General features: G+C 37.1%; 1 protein-coding gene across 2 annotated transcripts in view; it reads left to right on the top strand.

The window, feature by feature from the left end:
* Positions 1-27063, top strand: part of nsfb (N-ethylmaleimide-sensitive factor b) — a 27251-nt gene extending 188 nt beyond the window's left edge. Inside the window, exons 2-22 of one of the 2 annotated variants that reach the window (XM_081392646.1) lie at positions 2923-3008; positions 3120-3219; positions 3783-3822; positions 4720-4886; positions 5004-5111; positions 6254-6329; positions 6777-6932; positions 11606-11805; positions 14003-14168; positions 14270-14344; positions 14423-14610; positions 14966-15061; positions 15418-15574; positions 16557-16690; positions 16825-16891; positions 17034-17113; positions 18816-18950; positions 19784-19897; positions 24790-24845; positions 24940-25006; positions 25998-27063. In XM_081392646.1, coding sequence (XP_081248772.1) covers positions 2923-3008; positions 3120-3219; positions 3783-3822; positions 4720-4886; positions 5004-5111; positions 6254-6329; positions 6777-6932; positions 11606-11805; positions 14003-14168; positions 14270-14344; positions 14423-14610; positions 14966-15061; positions 15418-15574; positions 16557-16690; positions 16825-16891; positions 17034-17113; positions 18816-18950; positions 19784-19897; positions 24790-24845; positions 24940-24970 — 2232 coding nt within the window. In that variant the 3' untranslated portion in view covers positions 24971-25006; positions 25998-27063. The remainder of the gene's footprint in view (positions 1-2922; positions 3009-3119; positions 3220-3782; positions 3823-4719; positions 4887-5003; positions 5112-6253; positions 6330-6776; positions 6933-11605; positions 11806-14002; positions 14169-14269; positions 14345-14422; positions 14611-14965; positions 15062-15417; positions 15575-16556; positions 16691-16824; positions 16892-17033; positions 17114-18815; positions 18951-19783; positions 19898-24789; positions 24846-24939; positions 25007-25997) is intronic. The other variant, XM_081392647.1, reaches the window with a different exon arrangement.
* The last annotated feature ends 11 nt before the right edge of the window (positions 27064-27074 follow it).

Raw genomic sequence — 27074 nt, forward strand, 5'->3', positions numbered from 1 at the left:
ACACAGCTGAGCTCCATTCATACGTGTTGCATTTGCACACGTCATTCACACTCATGCGGCACCGGAAGACGAGTTCCACATCTCATGACTTTTCAGTGAAACAAAACTTCATGCAATGTTTTGAACACGACATTTACGGGGCATTTAAAGTTTCTCACGACATCTGTGCTTTCTTTAAACCAGTTTGAAGAGTGACTATGGCGAAGTGCGTGTTGATATAACTGTGGCTGCTGTCATTACAGATGACTGAAACAAAGAGTGTATGAGAGTTAATATTATGATAAATAAATGCTGTTTTTGACAGACATCAAGGATATTGATTAATGATTATTCAACTGCCTAAATCAATAAAATATATAGAATAAATAAAACATTATATAGGCTTTAGTTTGACAAATTTTGTATAAATGTATAGCCTTGAACGTACAGAGGTCTGCAGTGTTATTATCGTTTTCGTTAATTGAAATGAAATATAAAAGTAAAATATAAATGTTAGATGAAAAACTGAAATGTTACCTTAACCAACTGAAATAAAATAATGACTAAAATGACTAAAACTGAAAATGAAATAAATATAATTTTCTAAACAAGAAAACGAATACAAAACATATAACAAAAATGTAAACTACTAAACGTAAACTAAAAATAAAAGCTTAAATTCAAAGTACTTAATACAATTTTCAAATATCACAAAAATGGTATTATACATATAGATAGTGTTTGCTATAATATGTGTTAATATTAATATAATTTTGGACATTCCACTTATTCCACTTGAATCATTTTTGTTATGCATATATATAGTTTGAAAAAGATATTCTCAAATTAAATTTGAATATTAAAACATACAAATTAGAATATTCTCAAATCCAGATTTGATTTCCACAAATTTCCTGTTTTAAATTAAAATAAAACCCCCATCTTTTCAATGTGGTCTCAGCCCTTTGGACTCCACCGAATGTGCTGCTTTTGTCAGTTGCTAACGTACCATAGAAATAGTAAAAACAGGCCCAAACACTGAGTCACAGTGCATTATGCGTTACCCAGGGTTATGCTTACAGGCTGTATATTTGAGCAGATTATGTGGGATTCAGAAGGTCTGGAATTCATCTCATGCTATTGGTAATACCACACTAGGGTTTAATGTAGCCCTTGGGTAATCCTATAAGATCACACAGCATTACTGTATGTTATTTCTTTAGAGTGAGCTACAGCTGGTTAAAGATGGATATTCAAGTGTTATAATAATCGAATATCAGGGTGCTGAAAAGGTAATGGGGGGAGTGACTCCTTATTCAGTGAGTGTCTGTCATGATGAAAATGAAGATCTTAGCAGACAACTGGTAAGTGTCGACATCTAGGCTGTATATTTAGCCTACATTGAAAAGAATAAGGGACACTTTTTGCTTTGGCTAATTTAATGGTCTGTAACACAGTTTAGAAATAGTAATGCTTGGTTTTCAGTTAGCTTTCATCAAATTATCTCCATTTTGCTTCTTTTTTTTGGACCAGGATTATTACTAGTAATGATTCTATTATTAGTATTTAGCGTTATACTTAAGTCACACAGCAATTGTCTGACAGTGCTGGTCTGGAGAATGTTGAAGGTTATTTCTGGCTCACTTCAAGGATATCAGTGAGCTTTTTCACTAAAGCTGGTACTGGAAGTGTAAATGTCAAAGTTTCTTTGTTCTCTTTTTATCAAAAGTTCTTGCTTACATTCTTGAAATTAGTTTTAAAGAAAAAATAATATAAAACAGTAATATTGAGGATTTTTTTTCCTTTATATATTAATTCCTGTATTGGCAAAGTTGAATTTTCAGCAACTATTACTCCTGTCTTCAGTGTCACATGATCATATATAAATATTAAATGCGCATATATATTACTGTTTAAAAGTTTTAGGATTGTAAAGATTTTTTAAAATGTAAATGTTCTTATACTCACCAAGGCTGCATTTATTTGATCCAAAATAGAGTAAAAACAGTAATATCGTGAAATATTATTACAATTTAAATTTGAATATATTTCAAAAGAACAGCATTTATCTGAAATAGAAAGCTTTTGTAACGTTATAAATGTCTTTATTGTCAGTTTTAATCAATTTAATGCATTCTTGCTGATCAAAAGTATTAATTTCTTAAAAAAAAAAAAAATTCTTACTGACCCCAAATGTTTGAATGGTAGTGTATAATGTTACAAAAGCTTTCTATATCAGATAAATGCTGTTCTTTCAAACTTTCAAAGAATTCTGAAAAAATTTACACTTTTCATTTACAATGATTTCTGAAGGATCATGTGACACACTAAAGTCTGGAGTAATGATGCTGAAAATACAGCTTTGCCATCACATGAATAAATTACATTTAAAAATGTATTCAGATACATTTTTACTGTATTTTGGATTAAATAAATGCAGAAGCAGAAGAGACTTCTTTTAAAAGTATTTAAAAAAATCTTACAATTGGTGATTATTATTATTTTTAATTTAAATATTACTAAAATACAGTTAATTTCAACCAAAGCAAAAGTTCATTTTAAAAATTTAGTGTGCCATTAAAATTTGCAAGCACATTAGTAAATTTAAATTGTAATGCACAAGTATTTTAGTATGTCAATACTAAATATTGATACTAACTAGATACTTTTTATGCACTGACATGCATTGTTTTATAGTCCAGTATTGAAATGCAACACAATATAACACGGGTCCATCTCTGCATAGACCTGAAAAATGTTAAAGACCCCTGATCTAGGCAAAGGTGGCTTCTGGATAGAATTATTAGTAATTATTATAAACGAGCAGGAAGTATGCTTGAGTTTCTCACTGGTGGTGTATATGGAGGCTGAAATGTCAACTTCTGTGATTTGTAATCACTTCATTACTCCTGTTCTTTTGTTTTTTTCTTCTTTCCTGTACAGATAATGCAAGCAGTGAGATGCCCGACAGATGAACTGTCTCTCACCAACTGTGTGGTTGCAAGTGAGAAAGACTTCAAATCTGGGCAGTGAGTATTTAATGTGTTGTGTAATGAATCAGAAATGGAAGATGTGATCGTATATTTAAACACATACTATCAGAACGTGTGTGTCAGATCAGCTGTTCTAAATCTTTCTAGGCATTTGACCGTTAAAACCACACCCACTCAGAAATTTGTGTTCACGGTTCGAACTCACTCGAGCGTGGTCCCGGGAACCATTGCCTTCAGTCTACCCCAGGTACACGTTTGTGTCATCATTCCCCATAGGCTTCTCTAAGGTCCCATATGCCTTTATGTGTCTTTACTGCTCTTGTAGACATGTAGAACAAAAGCTGATATGCGTTATGCACCTTTGTGAAATGCATTAGTATGCAGATGTACAGCAGTGTACTGTTATTGTCAGCATGCTTATTTCTTAATATCTTGCATTGTTTTTGCCTGCTTCTCCTTCGTCTGTTAACTTGACAGCAGCAGGACTTCTCAGGTACTACAGTATCTTTCTCACAGTGGTCTTATTTTATGTCAGGATGTGATGTTTAATGAACAAGAGACCAGGAAAAGAAACAAAACTATAGAAACTTTATTCTACTTAGACTACACGTTAAATAAAAAATGCGCTATAGAGTAGGACCGTCTATCAAGAGAAAGTTGTACAAATGCGCTTGTGTAGCTTTTTAGTTGGAAATTCTTTATGATACCAATAATAATTGTATGGCCTGTAATATGCTAAAACTGATGAATTATACATGTAGGCTAAATGCAACATAATAGAAACTCATCAATATGCTCTCTGTGTCATAGAGAAAATGGGCTGGACTCTCTCTAAACCAGGATGTGGAAGGTACGAGTTTTATACTACTTCTACTTCTTTATAATATTCTGACCAAAAAAAAAAAAATCCTTTACAAACAACACTGAATTTGATTCTCCTCACTAATAATGAATGCAACAACACAGTTATAACCCATTATAAGGAATTATATCTTTTTATAAATAATTGTAACCAAAGTTAAAAGGCATTCAAATATTTGCAGATTCCTTGTTACATCTGAAATTGGTTTGTTTGCCAAGTGTTTTAATACATTATACTTTTTAAAGGTGTAACAGTGAATATATATATTTTATCTATCAATATAATGTAATATAACTGTGGTTACAATTATTCATGAGATCACACAATGCTCTCTCTCTCTATATATATAAAATATAATATATATATATAAAGGCTTTAGGTAAAGTGTTACTGATAGATAGTGAAGAATAATTACTTATTTTAAGAAATATTTAGTCCAGGTAATCAAGAATTTTATTAAAATATTATTTTCTTGTTGAAAAGAAGTGTCATTGTCAAGCAGTTTTGCTTAATTTGCTCAGTCTAAATTAATATGTTAATCACTCCTAGAAATATGCAAATTTAGGTTAAGTAAGTTTCTCAAAAAAATGTCTGTACAGTACAATACTGTTCAGAAGATTTTATGTTTTTGAAAGATATCTAAAAAACTCTCTAAAAATAGTAATATTGTGAAATATTATTACAAATTAAAATGGCAGTGTTCTATTTTAATACATTTCAAAATGTAATTTATTCCTGTGATTGCAAAACGGAATTTTCTGTAGCCATTACACCAGTCTTCAGTGTCACATAATTGGCCAATAATTGGCGCAATGTTGCTGTTATAATTGCATTATGAGGGTGCATGTAAACATAGTCAAAAACTGTGACTTCTCTCTGTTGCAGCGAGTATCTACAACTTTGACCCGTCTAGACAGTATGTGGGAACCATGACGCTAGAGATTGACTTCCTCCAGAAGAAGACCGTTGACAGCAACCCTTACGACTCAGATAAAATGGCCATTGAATTTATCCAGTTTTTCAACGCACAGGCCTTTAGCATCGGCCAGCAGGTGAGACAGTTAAAGAGCTAATGAAATGAATGTCAGACCCACACTCAATGAGGTCTGAGAACTTTTGTTGTAGTGTGGATGTACTGTCACATAAAGCCTGTATCGTCTTCCTGGCAGTTTGCCTTCAGCTTTTGTGACAGGCTCTTCGGACTGGTCATAAAAGATATCGAGGCAATGGATCCCAGCATCCTCAGGGGCGAGCAAAACTCTAGCAAAAAACAGAAGGTACCTTTTTACTGCTTGCTTTCAAGTCATATCTAATCATGTTAGGGCTGGGTGATAAAACGATAACGATAATCATCGCGATATAATTTTTCTCGATAAAACGATATCAAGAGTTCGATAAATGTTCGATAATGTTTATGCGCCAAAAGCTGAACGAAACTCATTTGAACCGCGCGCCACACGGACCATTTATCCGCTCGGCTCAAAGTCCAAACAGCAGCGCGAGCTCATTAGAGCCGATGCGTTTACTCTGATCGCTCTCATCACGAGATCCAGTGAGAAGCGCTTGAATTCAGCGATTTAAACCAGTTTAAAGGCAGATGAAACAGCGCTGACAAACAGGAGAAACACTGTGCGCAGAAGGCTTTTCCGTCTACAAATTCCCTTCATTTACCATGGATTTACTGTAACGTTAGCCTAGTAATATTAACTGCACCATGAAATGTGGGATATGCATATTGAATTGTATTATATTATTAATGTAGACGAAGTATTAAAGGACTGATGGAATATAATTACAGTATTTAATAATGTAATTAGGCTACTGTTTTTCATACAAATACCATAGAAACCATAAAGTTACATTTCACCATGATAGTGAGGTGCTACAGGCTATGCCTGGTTTTATCTGTGGTTATCATGATCTAAATGCATGATACTGGATGACCAATGGTTAAGTTTAATAAAACTCAAACAGTCAGAATATTACATTTTACCAAATAAAAATTAGCACATGCAGAAACTAAGAAATTAATTCTCCAATAAAGATATTTATTTTGTTTAGGAAAAATGACAAATGTTTGAATGTTCTACCCATAGACTGTAAAAAGGTTCTACCTCAGATTTGTGAAATGTTCACCTGTTTGGCAAGTGTTTGTCCTGATGTTCTGACAATAAAGAGTAGTTTAAAACCACAATTAACGCTCTGGTTTCTACAACTTTCACTTAGGAGCAAAAATCTGCCTTTAAACTTGAAAGAAATAAAGATTTGACTTTTATCGTGATAATTATCGATATATCGACTGATATAAAAAAATATTATCGTGATTTTTTTTTTTTTGGCCATATCGCCCAGCCCTAAATCATGTGTTAAGAGAGTTATGGCAAATTAAATATTGTTTATCTCCATGTTTCTTTTTCAGATTGAGATTGGTCTGTTGCACGGCAACAGTCAGGTGATTTTTGAGAAAGCCGAGAGCTCATCTCTCAATTTGACTGGTTAGTGTTTAACCTGCAAACACGCACCACCATTGTGGCTCAAACATACACAAGCAGACAGCACTCCATATTTGAAAAGTGTTGAGCGTGATTGAGTTATAGGCAAGGATATTTTTTTACCTAAACATTACTGAACAGATTAATTAAAAATAATTAACTTAAATAACTTTCATTTCAGTTCTGTGGCCTGTGTTTTCCAATGACTCAATAAGCAGTAAAATGTTCAGATTTCAAATAATGTAACACCTAAACCGTACCACTAGATGGCAGTCAGAACACACATGTGGTTTCACCTCAGCTTCCTCACTTTGTCACCTCTGCTCAAATGTTTTATACATCAGTTAATTTTACATGGGGTATGACCTTGGTAGATTAAATATAAATATTATATTTTCCTTAGTTTCTTTAGTGCTCCTCAGCAACCTGATTTTGATAATTTTTCCCCAGGAAAATCAAAGGCCAGAGGGTCTCGGCAGTCCATCATCAACCCCGACTGGAACTTTGAGCGCATGGGGATCGGAGGCCTGGACAGGGAGTTCTCGGACATCTTCCGTCGGGCCTTCGCCTCGCGAGTCTTTCCTCCAGACATAGTGGAGCAGATGGGTGAGTCTTAGATTTTCTCTCTCTTTTGCTTTGAAACAAAAAACTGCGAAGCTACACTAGTGCATGACGCCCCTGTCTTTGTCTTGGAAGGACATATATCTTTTTTTTCCTTCTTCAACCACATTGCTCTCTGTTTAAGTGGCCAGTAGAGGCACAGCATGTTGTAGGCGACATGAATCACGGAATGTTGCGACTCCAGTTCAAGAGAGGACCAAGCCAAACTAAATAAGAGAGTGGCTAAAAGATTTGACCGACTGCTCTCAGACCCTCCCAGCACCTCATCCTAACCATAAATGAGAGAATTGCTCAGTTACATTCAACCCTGAAAGAACATCGTTATGTTGTCTTCTCTTTTGCTGTTGGCTAGCAGTCAAAAGCCTAGTTTGAATTATATTGTCAGACTGCAATTTAATTGTATTTTAATGATTTATATTCCCCCTCTAAACAGATCAACAATTGTTAAAGATGCTATCCAGCAGACAAATTCCCATCAGATTGATTCCTGCAGCGAAAGTATTATAATCATTTGCAGTTGAAGCTGCTGTCTGCGTTCCGTTCTCAGCTTTTAGACACTGGGACTCTTTTGCTAAGTGTTCTTATTGGTGTGCAAGGAAATGTTCTCACACAGAATTTCAGATTGATTTTCAACAGGTGCTCATGTTGATGAATCCTGAATAAGAAAGCACATGTCCATAGTAAAAAATTTGCTTAAGATCGTGTCCTAACCAGACTTGATGCGATAAGATTCCAGTGCCAAGCAATTTGTCTGTCCACAGCAGAAGCGACGTGACTACGAGCCGCGACAAAATCAATCCAAAATCACAGCTAATAAGAAGAGCGTGTGTGTGTGGTCTCTGCAAGCACACTGCATTCACAACAAAATGGATACAAGTAAATAATCAAATTCATGAATATTACACCAATTTAACATTATTAAAAACATACTGAGTGACTGAAACGATCTTTGTCATAGAACACAGTTGTTTGTTCACACTGACTTCACAGTTTGAACATTCTTGTTTGTTTCCTTTCATTTATTTTCAAGATCTGAGGTGAACTATCCATCAGTATGGCCATAAATGTCACGCAAATGATATTTAAACTCACATTCAATTATTTTAACATTAAAGAAAGCCATAATTTGTCATAATTTGGATGTTCATGTTTTCCAAGGCCACCTGGAGTCTGTGTTTTGTGGTGTCACTTAGTTTATCCATAAATGTTAACACGGTTTTGTTAATAACTTTATTCTATTCTTCACTTGCCAAACTGCGAAAATGAACAGTTATGAAGAGCATATTCCTGTAAGCTGTCAGATGACTTGATCATGTATGCGGACACACAGAGTTCAGTGTGTGTGTGCGAGAGAGAGATGACCTTTGTGGTGTGATGGCTGCAGGAGTTGGCCTCTGGCTCGGGCAGCTGGCTGCTCTAATGAGATGGCGGGTCTTGATAGCGCAAAGGTGAGCACTTAATTGGGCTTCGTTTTGGAGCCCAGGTGCTGAAGGAAGGTGCGGCTGTGTGTCTGAGTATGTTATTGTCTTATAGTGCTTGGGTGGGAGTTTACACCAGTACACCCAGTTTCTCCCAAAACTCCCACCACTTAAAGGTCATTTCAGTCTGCCCAGCCGTGGCCTCGTTCTTCTCCTCTGTGGAAAGTCTGGACGTCTACCCTCCCTCAACCTGAGTCTGTCAACAGGTGTAAATGGCCATACTGATTCCCATCTCAGGCCTGCTGGTTATCTCCAGAATTCCCGCTCTTTTCAAATGGCAGCCAACAGATGTTGTTAACCAAAAACAGGGCTCTTGTCTCAGAAATGCCATTGCTCATCAAAAAGACCCTTGTGCTACTCTGAAAACCGTTGTATTGGACACTTGGCCATACTTCTTGTGTGAGCTTTATGGCATAATCTTATAACCATATAATATAGACTGGTTTGAGCTGATAGAAAGGCGACAATAACTTGAATAACCGTTGAACATTGAAGCAGATTAGCAACAGTAGCAGAAGATCACACTGGGTGCCGCTCCTGTCAGCTAAAAACAGAAAACTTAGGTTACAATTGTTGCCTGGTCTGATGAGGCTGGATTTCTGCTGTAGAAGATGGCAGGGTCAGAATCTGGCATAAACAACATGAAAGCATGGATCCATCCTTCCTTGTATCAACGGTTTAGGCTGCTACTAGTGGTGTAATGGTGTGGGGGATATTTTCTTGGCACTCTTTGGGCCCATTAGTACCAATTACGCCACAGCCTATCTGAGTATTGTTGCTGACCATGTCCATTCCTTTGATGGTTACTTCCAGCATAATAACGCACCATGTCTCAAAGCTCAGATCATCTCAAACTGGTTTCCTAAACATGAAAATGATTTGACACTATTAAAATGGCTTCCACATTCACCAGATTTCAATCCAGTAGAGCACCTTTAGAAAGTGGTGGAACAGGAGATTCACATCTTGGATAAGCAGCCAATAAATCTGCAGCAACTAAGTGAAGCTATCATGACAATATGGACCAGAATCTCTGAGGAATGTTTCCAGCACCTTGTTGAATCATTGGCACGAAGAATTATGGAAGTTCTGAAGGCAAAAGGTGGTCCAACCCAGGACTAACAAGGTGTATCTCATAAAGTGGCCACATTGACAAAACTGGCATTGAGGTTTCAGCTTGCACAGTAAGGCGCGTACTAAATGCATGCTAGAACTCCAAGAGCACAGCACTACTGACCCAAAAGCACAAGAAAAGTTGGCTCCAATTTGCTTAAAATCATATAAATATGCCACAGTAGTTTTGGGATTTTGATCTATGGATCAGCGGTATGTCTGGAGAAAGAAGAATGAAGCATATGCTGAAAAGAACACTCTGCCTAGTCAAGCATGGTGGGCAGTGGCGGCTGGTTATAATTATTTTTGGGGTGGTGGTTTTTAAAAAATAAATAAATAAATACAAAGCAGTACCAAAAAGCATGTTTCCTACTTGAACATAAATTTTGCTCTCCTTTCTTTCTGGCCAGCAAATTTCTCAATGACTCTGTAATTAAAGTCAGTCATCTCAGTAACAAGTCTCTTTTCCATGGACAGCAATGCCAGTGCATTCAGCCTCTCCTGGGTCATGGTGTTTCTATGAAAAGTTTTTATTCTTTTCAAGGTTGAAAAGCACCTCTCAGCTGCAGCCGTGGTCATGGGTGTGGTAATGAGAACTTTTAGAAGAGTCACAGTTTCGGAAAAGACTTCTTCGAGATTATTCTCCATAAATAGCTGGAATAGGTATATTTTTCAGATAGATGTTTGAGGTCTCTTACCCCCGTTGTTGTCCACAAAACTTCAGTGACAAAACAAAACAGGGCACTGCTAACATCACATCCAGCCAGTCACCTCCATTTCTCATAACAAGCGCAGGTGAAGCTCCGGTGTTGCTTTAGCTTCGTCCTCTGTCACTGGCCTGCTACTGGATTTGTAAATCTGGATGGTCCGGTCCGAGATCCTTTATCCTTGTTTTTTTTTCTTCCAGCGAAAGCCTTGTGAAAGTTTTTTTTTGTAAATAAATGACAGAATTTGGATTGACTGCCGCCATAATTTCTACCAAAGTGGTCAGCCTAGCAAGGTTTTGACGGAGTCGGAGAGCGCACTCGCAGTAGTGACCAAGAGCGTAAAGTTGAATGACAGGTGACGAGAACCAATCAGATTGGATAAAATAACATGTATCCAATTCTGATTCGCCAGGGACGCAACGACCTGCGTCCAGAGGAGAATCTTGAAGAAACCAATTAGAGACCAGCTTCAGGTCACATGCTACCCGAATATTTAAGGACTCAGATAGACATCCATTTGTCCGGTGTCCCTCGATCTTGAAACCGCATGAAACATATTGAAAAACATAGAAAATATTTTAAAGCCAGTTTTTATTAAATGCTGAGGCTCTTCTTACTACCAGCCGGCACATTGTTTGAGTAAACTATTTTATTTTTGTATTTTTATATCATTTTTGCACATGAATATTTCTGGAATTTTGATTGGGGCGGCGCCCCAGCGCCCTCTATTGACAAGCCGCCACTGATGGTGTGGCTCAGTGGTGCTCTGGGGCTGCTTTGCATCCTCTGGCACTGGAAACCTGTAGCGTGTGTAAGGCAAAATGGATTCATTGAAGTATATCAGGAAATCTTAGGAGAAAACACCATGCTGTCAGTGAGGAAGCTGAAGCCTCATTGGATCTTCCAACAGGACAATGATCCCAAGCATACCTCAAATTCCACCAAGGCTTGGTTGCAGAAGAAGTCCTGGAAGATTCTACAGTCTACAGTGGCCATCACAGTCACCTGACTTAGAAAATCCCCATAGAAATTCTCTGGTGGGATTTGAAGAAGGCGGTTGCAGCACACAAACCCAAAAATATTACTGAACTGGAGGCCATTGCTCATGAGGAATGGGTTAAGATTCAAGATTCAGAAGCTGGTGTCTGGTTATAGGCCTACATCTTGTTTGCAGCAGGTCATAACTGCAAAAAGGTGTTCTACTAAGTACTAAAGATACTTGCTATGAAGGGGTTGAATAATTTTGAGACTGCAGAAGTCATTAAAAGCTGCATTTTCAGTTGAAACCACTTGAAACATTGTTGTGTTGAGCTTTATATATATTGACTTTACATCCCACAACCCCTTTCTCTTTCCACAGGCTGCAAGCACGTGAAGGGAATCTTGTTGTTTGGGCCGCCCGGCTGTGGTAAAACCCTGATGGCACGTCAGATTGGAAAGATGCTGAATGCTAGAGAGCCGAAGGTGGTCAACGGGCCAGAGATTCTGAACAAATATGTGGGCGAGTCAGAGGCCAACATCAGAAAACTGTTTGCTGATGCCGAGGAGGAACAGAAGAGAGTAAGAAACCAGGAAGAGATGGAGACAAGATACAATACAACACAGTTCATTTATATAGCACATTTAAAAACAACTGAGGTTGACCAAAATGCTGCACAGAGTATAAAAAAACACAGCAATATCACACACAAACAGTAAACAGTAATCATCAGCTGTAAAAAATAAAAATAAAAAAATGCCTACTGTTCTAGATAAAAACTCATAAAACAGAGAATCAGGCAATATTAAACGCCAGTGAGAATAAATATGTTTTAAGAGTAGTTTAAAAAAATCTAAATAGTTGGGGCAGTTCTAATGTAAGCCGGAAAGACTATTCCATAACTTCGAGCAAAAGCACGATCACCTCTATTTTTGAGTTTACTCCTGGGAAAACAAAGTAATTCGGAATCATCGTATCGAAGTGATCTCGACTGTGTGTATGGGTGCAGTCAGATAGGTACTGTGGTGCCTGTTTCTGAATGGATTTAAATACAAATAATAAAACTTTAAAATCAATTCCATATTTAACAGGTAGCCAATGAAATGAAATCAAGATTAATATGTGTTAATGTGCATTTAGAAGAAAATGCAGAGGCCTTGAGAAGCCATTTCACCATGAGCTAACTGTAAACGTAAGATGGATGACTGGGGGACACCGATGGTAAATGAGTTGCAATAATCCAACCGAGACGTTACAAACACATGCATAACTACATAACTTCTTTAAAGACAAGAATGACTTGACCTTAGTTAAAAGACGAAGATGATAAAAACAAGATTTGACCATAGCACTTATCTGCTTAACAAATTTAAGGCTGTTGTTAAACAATACACCCAGATTCCTAACAGATGTGGTACTTGTATGATGGCATGGAATCAAGATCAAAGACATGTACACAGAGTACATGACTTTGATCTTGATTGTGTTCATTCTAGCCAAACAGGATAATTTCAGTCTTACTCTCATTAAGACTTAAAAAATTACTCATAAGCCAAAATTTTAATTCACCCAGTCTAAAATAGGCTGTAGGGCATGCTTATTCTCACGCTTTAAAGTCAGATAAGTTTGGGTGTCGTCAGCATAAAGATGAAAGAACGCTTCATACCTGTTTAAAATAGATCCCAATGGAACCATATAAAGAGAAAATAACACAGGACCGAGAATTGAGCCCTGAGGAACACCAGATTTTAAATGAATTTCAGAGGAGTCCAATGTCCAAAGCCAATGTCCTAGTTAAATCTGAGCGGAACCATAGATTGCAGTCAGTAGCTAGCATGATGTCATTCAAACCTCTTAGGAGAGCCAATTCAGTACTATGGCAAGCTTTAAAACCGGATTTAAATTTTTCATGAATAGAATTGTTAGTCAAAAAAGATTGAAGTTAAAACTAATACATGGCATTTCATGCTAATTATTAAACATTACACACTTAGGAAAAACCTTTGTTCTTTCACGCACTTCACAAATCACTGTTCGCTTAGAAAGACCATACAGACAGTTTTGCACAACCTTACATTCATCTGGCGCTGAGATGGAACCCGCTGATATTTGACACTGTAAAGAAAGGGTGCTCTGTCAACAGTCAAAAAAATCATGGCAAGCAAACACGGGTTTGCTCAGTGGATGCTGTTCCCAGTTTTGGGCCATCCAGCAGCTCTACAAATAACTCCAAATTGCTGAAATATACTTACTGAATTACTGTAAATGGCCTTGTGTTTGCTTAGAAACATTATCATAGTTTTTTTTTTCCAAGGGTGATGTGTCATGAAAGTGTTGGCAGAGAACTGCTGGTTCTGGCCGTTGTTGAGTGTGATGTTGTGCTGGTAGACTGTGTGACTACATGACATTGAAGAGCTCACTCGTCACCTCTTAATGAGAGCATTCGGCTATCTCTAACCCCTCACCCCGACTCACGGGAGGCCACGCACACTCATACTGGCCTCCCATCTGTGCTAAATGTTACGGCCTAGCCTCTGACAGCCTCTGAGATGAAGGAGATAAATCTTAATTGTAGTCCATTGTCACGAAGTTTATACAGTCACAGGCCATTCACCAGCTTGGCATTTAATCAGAGAGCTTAAGAGAACTGTACACAGTATTTTTTAAGACCACATTAAAACGAAATTGGAATTTTGAGGCTATTCAAACATTTTTTATATTACATTGTTATATTTATTATATCATATTTCTGTCTCTTTTTTTGCTTGGCTTTTGAAGTTGGGGGCCAACAGTGGCCTGCACATCATCATATTTGATGAAATTGATGCCATCTGTAAACAACGTGGCAGCATGGCAGGCAGCACTGGGGTCCATGACACTGTAGTCAACCAGCTACTGTCCAAGATTGATGGTGTAGAGCAGCTCAACAACCTTTTGGTTATTGGTAAGAACTTCCTTGCATACCATGCATAATTTTTTTTGTTACATATTAATGTGTTTATTGATTTGGCTTTGTGTTCATCATTAAATCATACTTTATTTAAGGGATGACCAACAGGCCCGACCTGATTGACGAAGCCCTCTTGAGGCCGGGAAGACTGGAGGTCAAAATGGAGATTGGTGAGAACTACAGTAGCCATCATGGATCACATATTCAAGGTTGGCTGAACAACTAGTTGACTTATAGTCCTTCTCCAGGCCTGCCTGACGAGACGGGCCGTGTTCAGATCCTGCATATCCACACAGCAAAGATGAGGCAGTCAAACATGCTTGCCAAAGACGTTGACGTAAAAGAGCTGGCTTTCGAGACCAAGAACTATAGCGGAGCAGAGCTGGAAGGGCTTGTTCGGGCTGCCCAGTCGACTGCCATGAACCGTCACATCAAGGTCTGATCTCATCATCTCATTGACCCGTACAACTAATTATGGCTGATTTAAACTAGATCAATTCTTAAAGTCGACATGAAACGGAAGTTGCAATAGTCTTTTCTTCACTATTGTGATGTATATCCAAGTGAAACGGCTTCTCAAACAAGATTACAATTTTAGTAGCAGTTGTGAAGTCTATGGATATCTTTATAAAGCTAGACAAAGTGTGTGTGTGTAGTAACAGCTCACACACTCCCATATTTGATGGTGTTGACACAGGTGTAATAGGTCTTTCTTTCTCTTGCTTCAAGACCTTTCGTTTTGATTAAGTGGATGAGTTTGAGGTTCAATCTGTGTGTCTTTGCTCCTGTAGGCCACTACTCAGGTAGAAGTGGACACAGAAAAGGCTCTCACTCTGCAGGTCAGCAGGAGTGACTTCTGGGCTTCTCTGAATAATGACATCAAGCCTGTAAGTCCACTCCACATTATTGTGTATTCAGTTTGTATAATGATATGCTGACTCGAATTCCCCTGATAAGATCTTGTGTACCTAAACTTCACTATCGCCATGAAGTCTGGTCCACGTTGCAAGTTATTTTGGCCAAAAGCCACCCACTTAGAAAGGAGGTGGCTGTCATTTGCATACGACATGTAAAGTGATGTTAAATGAATTATTCTGTGTATTCTGCACTGTGTAAATGGGCTACCTGAGACTAAGTCTTAAATGTTGTTCATACAGTATCAGATCATTTCAGCAGTGAATTAAGTAACTTATCATTGCTTTAATATTTAATGCATTTCTCTGTTTTTTTTTTTTCTGTAAAGGCATTTGGCTCTAATCAGGAGGATTACGCCAGTTACGTCATGAATGGTATTGTGAAATGGAGCAATGATGTGTCTGACATATTGGGAGATGGAGAGCTACTGGTGCAACAGACCAAGAACAGTGAACGCACACCGCTAGTAACTGTGCTCTTAGAGGGCAAGTCTTACACACAAACCTCACATGCACATACATAGACATACACAAATACAATGTTAGGGGTCAACTAATTAAAATAGTGACTTTACTAACTGAACTCATTTTGTTTAGTAGAGTGACAGAATGTTGCATTTCCTTTTTTTAGTGTGTAAAAAAGTCAATTCTCGCTCCCTTAAAAATGTTTTCTTGTAGAAGTACACAAAATATTATTTTTAATAAAACAATTATGGCTGTCAATCAATTCAAATATTCAATCAGAATTAATATCATAATGTTTTGTAGTTCAAAATAGTCAGTCACGTTGCTTGTTTTGGTTTGCTGACACCTTTTTTCTGAGATGACTTTGTTTTTGGAGGAGAGTCGGGCTGCATGATTAAAATTATTTTTTTTTTTTTTTAGCTCCAGGTTTGATGTGCTTTTTTAGGGCTGCACAATGTGTGATATTTTAATGTAATTATAAAATAATCATAATAATTATTATTATTTTTATTAATAAATAAAAAATAGATGGAGTTTGTGTGAAGCAGCATTTACTGTGAACCTGAAAACCCCAGATCAATTAGCATGAGCAGTCTTTGTGGTTTGAAAATCACACTAATCCATATCGCAATTTTGATTAATCGTTCAGCCCTAAGAGAGAGTGTGTAGATGATGGCAGTATTAAAACCATTTTAATGTCAATGACATCTAATAGGTATATTTAAAATGAACCCCATAGCTTAAATGTAATTAGCTACTTTTTATTAGTAGCTTTTAGTGTAGCTACGTGTTCAACAGGGTATCTGACTGCAGGTGACCTTACATTATAAGAAACTTGTAGCTTGACAGCTTACAGTTGCACACATACACTGCACACATGTTCAGAAACGCTGAGAGGATAGCATTCCTCCATGCTCTTGTTCTCTGGTTCACACAAGCAAACATGCACCATAATGCTGCAATCTGATATGACTGAGAGTGTGAATGCTCTCCGCTCCCGCAGGGCCTCCTCACAGTGGTAAGACCGCACTGGCGGCCAAGATCGCAGAGGACTCCCAGTTCCCCTTCATCAAGATCTGCTCTCCAGACAAAATGATCGGCTTTTCAGAGATCGCCAAATGTCAGGCCATCAAGAAGGTAACAACCTCGTCGCTCGGTTAAGACGGGAAGAGATCTGTGCGTGTTGAAAGCAGTTGTCACTGGGGATGTTATGGATGTGATTTTGCAGCCATTGGCCTTTAATAGTGGGTTTCTGGTTTTCATCTCTCTAGATATTCGAGGACGCTTACAAGTCCCAGCTGAGCTGTGTGGTTGTGGACGATATAGAACGACTGCTGGGTGAGTCCATCACACCGTGGATGATGCACTTCCTGTCAAAACTGATAATAAGTTGAAATGATCACAATGTACAATGTAATGGTTGGTCTATATACCAAACTTACCCAATACTATCTTCTCGTCATGTTTATACACTCCACAGATTTTGTTCCCATTGGGCCACGGTTCTCTAACCTCGTGCTGCAGGCTCTGCTGGTTTTATTGAAGAAACCTCCTCCTCGGGTGAGAATGTCGCCCATAATACTGACAGCCACAGATAGGGGGCAGCACCTCCTTTTCACAAGAAAAGAGCTCCTCTGATTGCTCTGGTGCCACTCACTACATTGGTCATTTATGCATAAACATATCAGTTATTTTAGTCCACTAAAATGTATTATTTCACCCATAATGTTAGAGGCTTTAAAAACCTCTAACCCAAGTATAATCCTAAACCAGTGGTTCTCAGGCTGTGGTCCGTGAAGGATTCCAAGTGGTTCTACATAAATAAAATTATTGACAGTTACCAAAATCAAATTATTGACTCTGTAGTCAACTCATAACAATGAATTAATATGTGGTAAAGTGTTTCTATTGTCTCATTTTACAAATTATTTGAAATTATATGTGTTTGACTCAGCATTTTAGGTAGTGTACAGTAAAACCCAGTTCATTTATTTATAATAAATACATAATAAAAACAATACAGCATGTCAAAAATCATAGAAATGTAAAAACGATTTATAACACACCAGTGTTCAAATAATTGGGATTAATAAGATATTTTTAAAATGTTTTTGAAAGGAATTAATACTTTTATTTAGCAAGGTACATTAAAGTGATCAATAAAGAATTGAAAAAAATCCATTTCAAATAAATGCTGTTCTTTTGAACTTTCTATTCATCAAACATTTGTGAAAAAAAAAAATCAGTTTCTACAAAAATATTAAGCAGCACAACCGTTTTCAACGGTGATCCTACTAAGCGTAATTATAATGATTTCTGAAGGATCATGTGACACTGAAAACTGGAATAATGACTGTTGAACATTCTGCTTTGCCATCACAGGAATAACTTGCATTTTTAAAATATATTAAAATAGAAAAGTTATTTTAAATTGAAATATTTTGCAATATTACTGTTTATACTGTATTTTGTATCAAATAAATGCAGCTTGAGCAGAAGAGACTTCAATCAAAAACATTAGTGTATATAGTATAAACTAAGGTGTACAATATTTGAGTGTCCTCCACTTTTTGAGTCTGTGCTTCCCCCAATTTTTATTTTACTGAAAAGAACCACTAGTTAAACTTTTCTTGCGTAACTTGTCCCGCACCTTTTGTACTACAAAATCATGCATCTTGCTGAGAAGAGGTGTCCTGTCACTTCTCTGAGCAGTGTTTATTTTTATTTTTTTTTAACCAGTAACTATAAATCGTGTTTTTATAATTTAGCTACATTTGAAATATTTATCCAAATCATTTTTTTTTTTGCTGCAGCAGTGTTTTTCATAGTGGGCCTATTGTTGTGTTGGCCTGCCTGGTGGCAGTGAGTGTGTATGTCAGGCAGGAATAGGTGTTGTGCTGTGTTTGTAAGGTGTTGTGAATAGCTGAGGGTCTTTTCCTCCAGATCAGGACTGCATAGAGCAGCACTCAGCAGGGAGTCGAGTCTTGGGTGAGTCGATAGAAAGGGTTTGTGAGAGAGCCGGGACCTGGCAGGCCCGCTGCCTGTGTGGCACCTCATCTGCATGCACTAGCATATACTGGGCACCACAGGGGAGCGACCCATAATCCCCTCTGCTCGCTGGGGCCTCTGGGAATGGCCCACCTCTTTACTCCACGTACATAGGCACCATAGCATAATTGTACTAGCACGTCGCAAAATGCTCTTCTGACCTTTAGTGTTTTAAAAAGTACCATAAAACTCATTGCTTGTATTTATATTGCAGGGTCGGAAGTTGCTGATTCTTGGCACAACTAGCAGAAAGGATGTTCTGCAGGAGATGGGCATGTTGGACTCTTTCAGCACTACAATCCACATCCCTAATATATCTAGAGGTGAACATCTCATGGAGGCCCTGGAGGTGAGGCTTTCAGAGACTAAAAGAGATAAGAGATGTACAATGTCCCAAAAGTACCCTATATAGCCTACTATTTCATATTTCATATGTGAATTAAGGTCTCTAAATTATCAACATGATCAAAATGTTGCTGAAAAACCTGCTCTACACAATCTCCTTCATGCCTTCTGTTGACTTATTGATTGGTAGTTAGTAACGTAAATGGCCTTTTAGTATAATTCTAAAAACGTTCACCTTCAGGTCGTGGTACACGTACGTGTCTTTCATCTTACTTTTTAGCCATATTGCACATTTTGGCTCAGTTTGAGTAAAATTTATTGTTTTTTTTTTCCTCAAGTGTGAGCGTCATATTCTCACTATATCATAATATATAGGCCATAAAACCCTAATGTATCAAATAGGAAACTAACACTATAAACAAGGTTGAGAAAAAAAAAAAAGCAAAATTCTTGAAGAAAACAATCTACATAGTAGAAAGGGTTTCTGGGGGCTTATTAACATTTATCATAAAGCAGACCATCTGAAAAGGATAGTTCACCCAAAAATGACAGTTCTGTCATAATTTACCTCCTCTCATGTTGTTCAAAACCTGTATGACTTTCTTTCTTCTGTGGAACACAAAATAATACATTTTGAAAAATGCTGCAGTGTTTGTTTTTGCCAATACAGTGAAAGTCAGTTTGGGTTCAATGTTGTTTTGGACCCCATTGATATTTTTTTTGTATGGCCAACAACAATACCACTTCTTGTGTTCTCTTGTACATTAGAATATGACCATAGTTTTTGATTGATTGTCTCTAGATCCTTAACTGACTTTTTTCCCCTCTGTCGTTCAGCTTCTTGGGGGCTTCCAGGAAGAAGAGCGAGCAACTATTGCGAAACAGGTGAAAGGACAAATGATGTGGCTGGGCATTAAGAAGCTGCAGATGCTTATAGAGATGTCACTGCAGGTGAGACGCAGAAAGACCTTTTCACCCTGCGGGTTGTCTAGACGACTCCCTGAGTCACAGCTTTCCTGTGAAATCATCTGCGGTTTGAGTCACTGTCAAATTCAATTACTTTATGGCATCATAATGAAAACAAGCCCCTCCAGATGCGCCTTCCTTCTTGACACACAAGTAAACAGAACTCCATATTCCTCATCTGCATGTAATTTGGTGTATGTGGCCTGCAGTGCTTCTGGAGTTGATTGAAGAGTTTCACTTTCCCTGCCAAAACAGACTGCTCGCGAAAATTGTGCAATAATGTTAGCTGCTTAATGGTATCACATTAAAAGTCTACTAATAAAATATCTAAAATACATATTTTTTTTTTTTTAAATGTTTAATTTAAAAGTTCACAGTGAAGAACTACTTTTCAAAATACATTATTTATACATTATAAATACATACTTATAACTGATCACTATAAGTCACTAGAAAAAAAAAAAATTATTATATACAGTCGTGCTCAGAATTAATCATACCCCTGTTAAATATGATCAAAAATGGCTGTAAAAAATAAATCTGCATTGTTTATCCTTTTGATCTTTCATTCAAAAAATTGGCAAAATCCTAACCTTTCATTTAAGTAAAAGAATTGAAAGTGGGGGGGAAATCACATTATAAAATAAATGTTTTTCTCCAAAACACGTTGGCCACAATTATTCATATCCTTTTATTAAATACCTTTTTGCAATCTCCTTTTGCCAAGATAACTGCTCTGAGCCTTCTCCTATGATGCCTGATGAGTTTGGAGAATAACTGGCAAGAGATCAGAGACCATTCCTCCAAACAGAATCTCTCCAGATCCTTCAGATTCCCAGATCCATGTTGGTGCTTCTTCTCTTCAGTTCACTCCACTCATCAGGTCAGGGAACTGGGACGGTCATGGCAGAAGCTTCTTTTTGTGCTCCCTAACACATTTTTGTGTTGATTTTGAAGTTTGTTTTGGATCGTTGTCCTGATGGAAGATCCAACCACGGCCCATTATAAAATTTCTAGCAGAGGCCGTCAGGTTTTGATTTTTTTTAATCTGTTGATATTTGATAGAATCCACGATGCCATGTATCTGAATAAGAAGTCCAGGACCTCCAGCAGAAAAATAGGCCCACAACATTAAAGATCCAACGGTATATTAAATTGTACACATGTACTTTTTATCCTTGTGTGCACCAAACCCATCTAGCGTGTTTGCTGCCAAAAAGCTATTTTTTTTTAAGTTTCATCTGAGCACAGAACCCTGTGCCATTTGAAGTTCCAGTCGTGTCTGACAACTGCTGGAGTTTGTTTTTAGATGAGCGAGGAGCATTTTTCTTGAAAACCTCCCAAACAACATGTGGTGATGTAGGGGTTGTTTGATTTTTTTTTTTCAATAGGCTTTCTGACCCCAAGACTCAACTAATCTCTGCAATTCTCCATCTGTGATTATTGAGGAGTCTTTGGCCACTCAAACTTTCATCCTCACCGTCCATTAAGACAATATAGACACACGTCCTCTTCCAGGAGGATTCGTAACATCTTTAGTTGATTGGAACTTCTTAATTATTGCCCTGATGGTCAAAATGGGTTTTTCAATTCTTTAGCTATTTTCTTACAGCCACTCTCTATTTTGTGATGCTCAACAATCTTTTGCTGTACATCAGAACTATATTCTTTGGTTTTATTCATTGTGATGGATGATTCAGGTAATTTGGCCTTTGTGCTTCCTCATATTTAAACTCCTGTGAAACAAGAAGTCATAGCTGGACAATTTGTATATTTGATAATTTGGTATGAATAATTGTGGCCAACGTGTTTTGAAGAAAAACATTTATTTCATAATGTGATTTTCCCCCCCACTTTCAATTCTTTTACTTCAATGAAAGGTTCGATTTTTGCCAATTTTTTGAATGAAAGATCAAAAGGATAAACGATGCAGATTTATTTTTTACAGCCATTTTTGATCATATTTAGCAGGGGTATGATTAATTCTGAGCACGACTGTGTTATATATATATATATATATATATATATATATATATATATATATATATATATATATATATATATATATATATATATATATATATATATATATACACACACACACACTCACCCAAAGGATTATTAGGAACACCTGTTCAATTTCTCATTAATGCAATTATCTAATCAACCAATCACATGGCAGTTGCTTCAATGCATTTAGGGGTGTGGTCCCGGTCAAGACAATCTCCTGAACTCCAAACTGAATGTCAGAATGGGAAAGAAAGGTGATTTAAGCAATTTTGACCGTGGCATGGTTGTTGGTGCCAGACGGGCCGGTCTGAGTATTTCACAATCTGCTCAGTTACTGGGATTTTCACGCACAACCATTTCTAGGGTTTACAAAGAATGGTGTGAAAAGGGAAAAACATCCAGTATGCGGCAGTCCTGTGGGCGAAAATGCCTTGTTGATGCTAGAGGTCAGAGGAGAATGGGCCGACTGATTCAAGCTGATAGAAGAGCAACTTTGACTGAAATAACCACTCGTTACAACCGAAGTAGGCAGCAAAGCATTTGTGAAGCCACAAGACGCACAACCTTGAGGCGGATGGGTTACAACAGCAGAAGACCCCACCGGGTACCACTCATCTCCACTACAAATAGGAAAAAGAGGCTACAATTTGCACGAGCTCACCAAAATTGGATAGTTGAAGACTGGAAAAATGTTTCCTGGTCTAATGAGTCTCGATTTCTGTTGAGACATTCAGATGGTAGAGTCAGAATTTGGCGTAAACAGAATGAGAACATCGATCCATCATGCCTTGTTACCACTGTGCAGGCTGGTGGTGGTGGTGTAATGGTGTGGGGGATGTTTTCTTGGCACACTTTAGGCCCCTTAGTGCCAATTGGGCATCGTTTAAATGCCACGGCCTACCTGAGCATTGTTTCTGACCATGTCCATCCCTTTATGACCACCATGTACCCATCCTCTGATGGCTACTTCCAGCAGGATAATGCACCATGTCACAAAGCTTGAATCATTTCAAATTGGTTTCTTGAACATGACAATGAGTTCACTGTACTAAAATGGCCCCCACAGTCACCAGATCTCAACCCAATAGAGCATCTTTGGGATGTGGTGGAACGGGAGCTTCGTGCCCTGGATGTGCATCCCACAAATCTCCATCAACTGCAAGATGCTATCCTATCAATAAGGGCCAACATTTCTAAAGAATGCTTTCAGCACCTTGTTGAATCAATGCCACGTAGAATTAAGGCAGTTCTGAAGGCGAAAGGGGGTCAAACATAGTATTAGTATGGTGTTCCTAATAATCCTTTAGGTGAGTGTGTATATATATATATATATATATATATATATATATATATATACTACCATTCAAAAGTTTGGGGTCAGTAAGATTATTTTTTTTGAATACTGAATAAATAAATACTGTTCTTCTGGACTTTTTCATCAAAGAATCCTGAAAAAAAAAAAAAGATCCACAAAAAAATATTAAGCAACTGTTTTCAACATTGATAATAATCAAAAATGTTACTTGAGCAATAAATCAGTTTTAGAATGAGACATAATGTGACACTGAAGACTGGAGTAATGATGCTGAAAATGTAGCTTTGCCATCACAGGAATAAATGACATTTTGAAATATATTAGTATATAAATATAAAGTAGAAAAAAATTGTAAATTGTAATAATATTTCACTTTATTTTACTTCAATGTTTGAGATGTTGTGATTCATCTCAGACCAGATTGGTTAGAACTCTTTATTGAAGACATTTTTTAAATCCCTGTGGAGAAAATAATGGGAGAAAAACTGGAACCAAGGCCACTGGAAAACTGTCCAGTCACTGTTGAGCTCTATTATGCCAATGTTGGATCTAAAAAAAAAACATGTATTTTAAGGTACATTTTTGGGTACATTTAGACCATTAGTTCTAGATTAGTGCTAGTCTTGTTTAATGAGAATTCGAGTTGTGTTTGGTAGTTTTGTATTGTTTTTGTGGTGGCGTAATTGGAGTTGCAGTGGTGTTTGGGCTGGATGCTGTGTAATTGGTGTGGTATGCAGTAATGTGGCAGCGTGAGTGCTTCCCCTCAGAGAGGAATGAGACAGAGTCTGCCGGGACATGCTGCAAACAGCCGCACTGCATTTTCCTCCCATTCCCTCTATTCTTTCAGTAATTTTCACTTCTTCAACAGCCGCAGGCAATTGAAAAGCTAAGTTATTGCATACACCTTCATTAATTTTCCTCTTCAGTGCCTTCTCCCTCCTCAGAGCTTTCCTTTGTCCTTAAATCACATTCTAGTCTATAAAGGAAAGTTAACAGTGCGATTGAGTTCATAAACATGTCAGAGAATTCAGCTCCTTAATTAATTTTGTATTCATCTCTTGAGTGTAAGGAATTTAATGGTACAGTACAATTAAATTTATCTGGGATATTTGTTTATTTTATTTTATCAACTTATTATTCATATATCTTTAGGTTCCATCTTGTTAATAAATATCACTAAACATCACCAAACAAAATAAGCATGCGAGGGCATCAGCACTAGGTTGTCTCACTGTCCTGGGTGAACAGGTACGCCAACCTGCTAGATTTATCACTAGTCTTGTTACTTCCCCTTCCCGACATCCATTTACTGCCGCCCCTTCACGACTCCTCACTGACGAATTCAGGGTCCCTCCGAACCCTCCAGGCTTTACATAGCTGACAAGGTTTTTGTCTTTTAAACAGATCACAACTTTCCAGAAAAGTGGGCTTGCATGGGACGTACAGTGGTGTATAAAAAAAAATAAAATTAAAAAAATCTTTTTCAGTTGTGATTTCACTTTTAATCTCTATTTTTCACCTCCCCATGGGTATTTTTCTGTTTTATTTTTAGATGCCTCTGGAATACAGAGTTAAGAAGTTCTTGGCACTACTAATAGAAGAAGGATCGTAAGTCCATTTCTCAGTTTGCTTCAAATGGATTTTTCCTCCTTTATCATGCTGATTTTTTTTTCATTAACATGTTGTTCATGTTGTTCTCCAGGTTGGGCTCTTCTAAATCTGGGGCAATATAGCTTTGGAGTGCAGAAGACATACCCAAGGCTATTTTGGTAGGAGTAACACACCAAGCTTCACTTTTCTCTGTCAGTGTTTCAATGCAAAATTTGGAAATGCTTAAATATTGAAAAACTTCAAGAAATTATCAAAAACCACAATAGTTATGCAATTGACTTCTGTAATATGACATTGTAAGTGAAACTGAATATTCAGAAATCAGTGGAACTTGTTTTTTTCTTTTTCTTTCGGAGTTTGGTTTGTAAAAAGTGACCCATTGGTTAAATTACATTTTCCCTGTCTGCACCAAAAGTTTCAGGGGTTAAAAATGATTTTTTTTTTTTTTAACTTCTGTTCAAAAGTTTGGGGTCAGTAAGGTTATCTTTTTTGGTAAAAATAACATTTATAAAGTAACAAACGAGTTAGATTTCAAGTAAATGTTGTTCTTTTGAACTTTGTTCATCAAAGTATCCTGAAAAAAAAAAAAAAAAATTTCCACAAACAAATATTAAGCAGCACAACTGTTTTCAACATTGATAATAATAAGAAATGTTTTTGAGCACTAAATCAGCACATCAGAATGATTTCTGAAGGATCATGTGACACTGAAGACTAGAGTAATGATGCTGAAAATTCAGCTTTGATCACAGGAATAAATTACATTTTAAAATATATTAAAATAGCAAACAATTCTTTTTTCAATTAATACAATATTTCACAGTATTACTGTATTTTTTTTATCAATAAGCATAAGAGCATAAAAGACTTCTTTAAAAAAAAAAAAGAAAGAAAAGAAATCGTACCGACCCCAAACTTGTGAGTGGTATTGTATGTTTTATTATCATTGCGATTTGTTTTTTATTTTTTTAAATGATAAATAAAATAATATACATTGATGAATCATCCAGAATGAGACCAGATATGCTTATTAAGGAAATCGGGTAAACAGGCATTTTTTTTATTTCATATTGTCTTTGTTTTAGCTTTTATCCATTAATAATATATGTGCACTTTTTCCTGTTTGTGTTTTTGTACCATGTCTTTCAGAAGCAGTTAAAGGAGTCAGGGAAACACTGGGTGCACTTGAGAGATGGAGAGAGAGAGCACCATATCTCTCTATCTCTCACTTTCCTTAAGTATAGTGTGTTACACGGCACTGCCCCCTGTTCAACACTAGCTCCTCGATTCCATAGTGCATAGGGTCTCATATTTGTACAGGAATTCTGAAATAGCACATGCATGTATATGAAGGCCCATATGGTTTTTATGTATATTTATATAAAATGTATCATATTTATGATATGTGTATTGATGCCTTACTCCTAAAATTGTCCATACGCGGACGTGTACATTTAGCAATTCTCTGACCAAACTTCTGCTCACTTTTCCCTTTGTCATGGATGGACTTATTATCTTAGAAACAGTCAGTGCCTTCCAATAACTATATTGAAATTCTCACTCCTGTGCCTTTGCATGCCAGTATATTGTTGTAGTTTGTTTATTGCTTTTATTGTTTTCGGACAAGAAGAGCAGTTGTTTTTTTAAGAAAGGGAACTATTCGTCCTTCTTAAGTCACTCTGGACATTCCGTGTCAGGAACATAGGAAAAGTCGTAATCTCAGAGATGAAATACCCCTCGTTTCAGCCTTAAAAATTGTGTACAGGACGGAAACCGGTGACCTACCTCCCGTCTGCCAGTCTGCCAACAGTGCCGACTAGATACTTCACATTGGCCTTGAATTCTCCTCTTCTTTTGCGCATACACATACTTTCTCTCTCACTCAGAGCAATTAAGAAGAACATTATGACCCCATTATGATTTTACTTTTGATCTGTGAAAGTAATAATTGAACCACACCAAAAGGACTTGCTCTTTAAATTTAAATGAGTTTTGTGTACACTTTTGATCTTGGACTGCATGTCTACACACTAGTACTTGTAGTAGATATCCTTATTGCCGAACATTTGGAGTTTAACATGCTGTATTATGTTTTCATGGCATGTCTCTTTAAGGAACTAAATGATTCAATTTCTTGAGTTCTTCAGTGATTCTCTAATTAAAATGTGGTTTTAAGATTGCAATAAATGACTCCCATTATTGTTGTTTTGTAATTAGCTTTTTTTT

The sequence above is a fragment of the Scardinius erythrophthalmus genome (genome assembly GCF_964197995.2).
Source record: "Scardinius erythrophthalmus genome assembly, chromosome: 18".
Taxonomy (NCBI): domain Eukaryota; kingdom Metazoa; phylum Chordata; class Actinopteri; order Cypriniformes; family Leuciscidae; genus Scardinius; species Scardinius erythrophthalmus.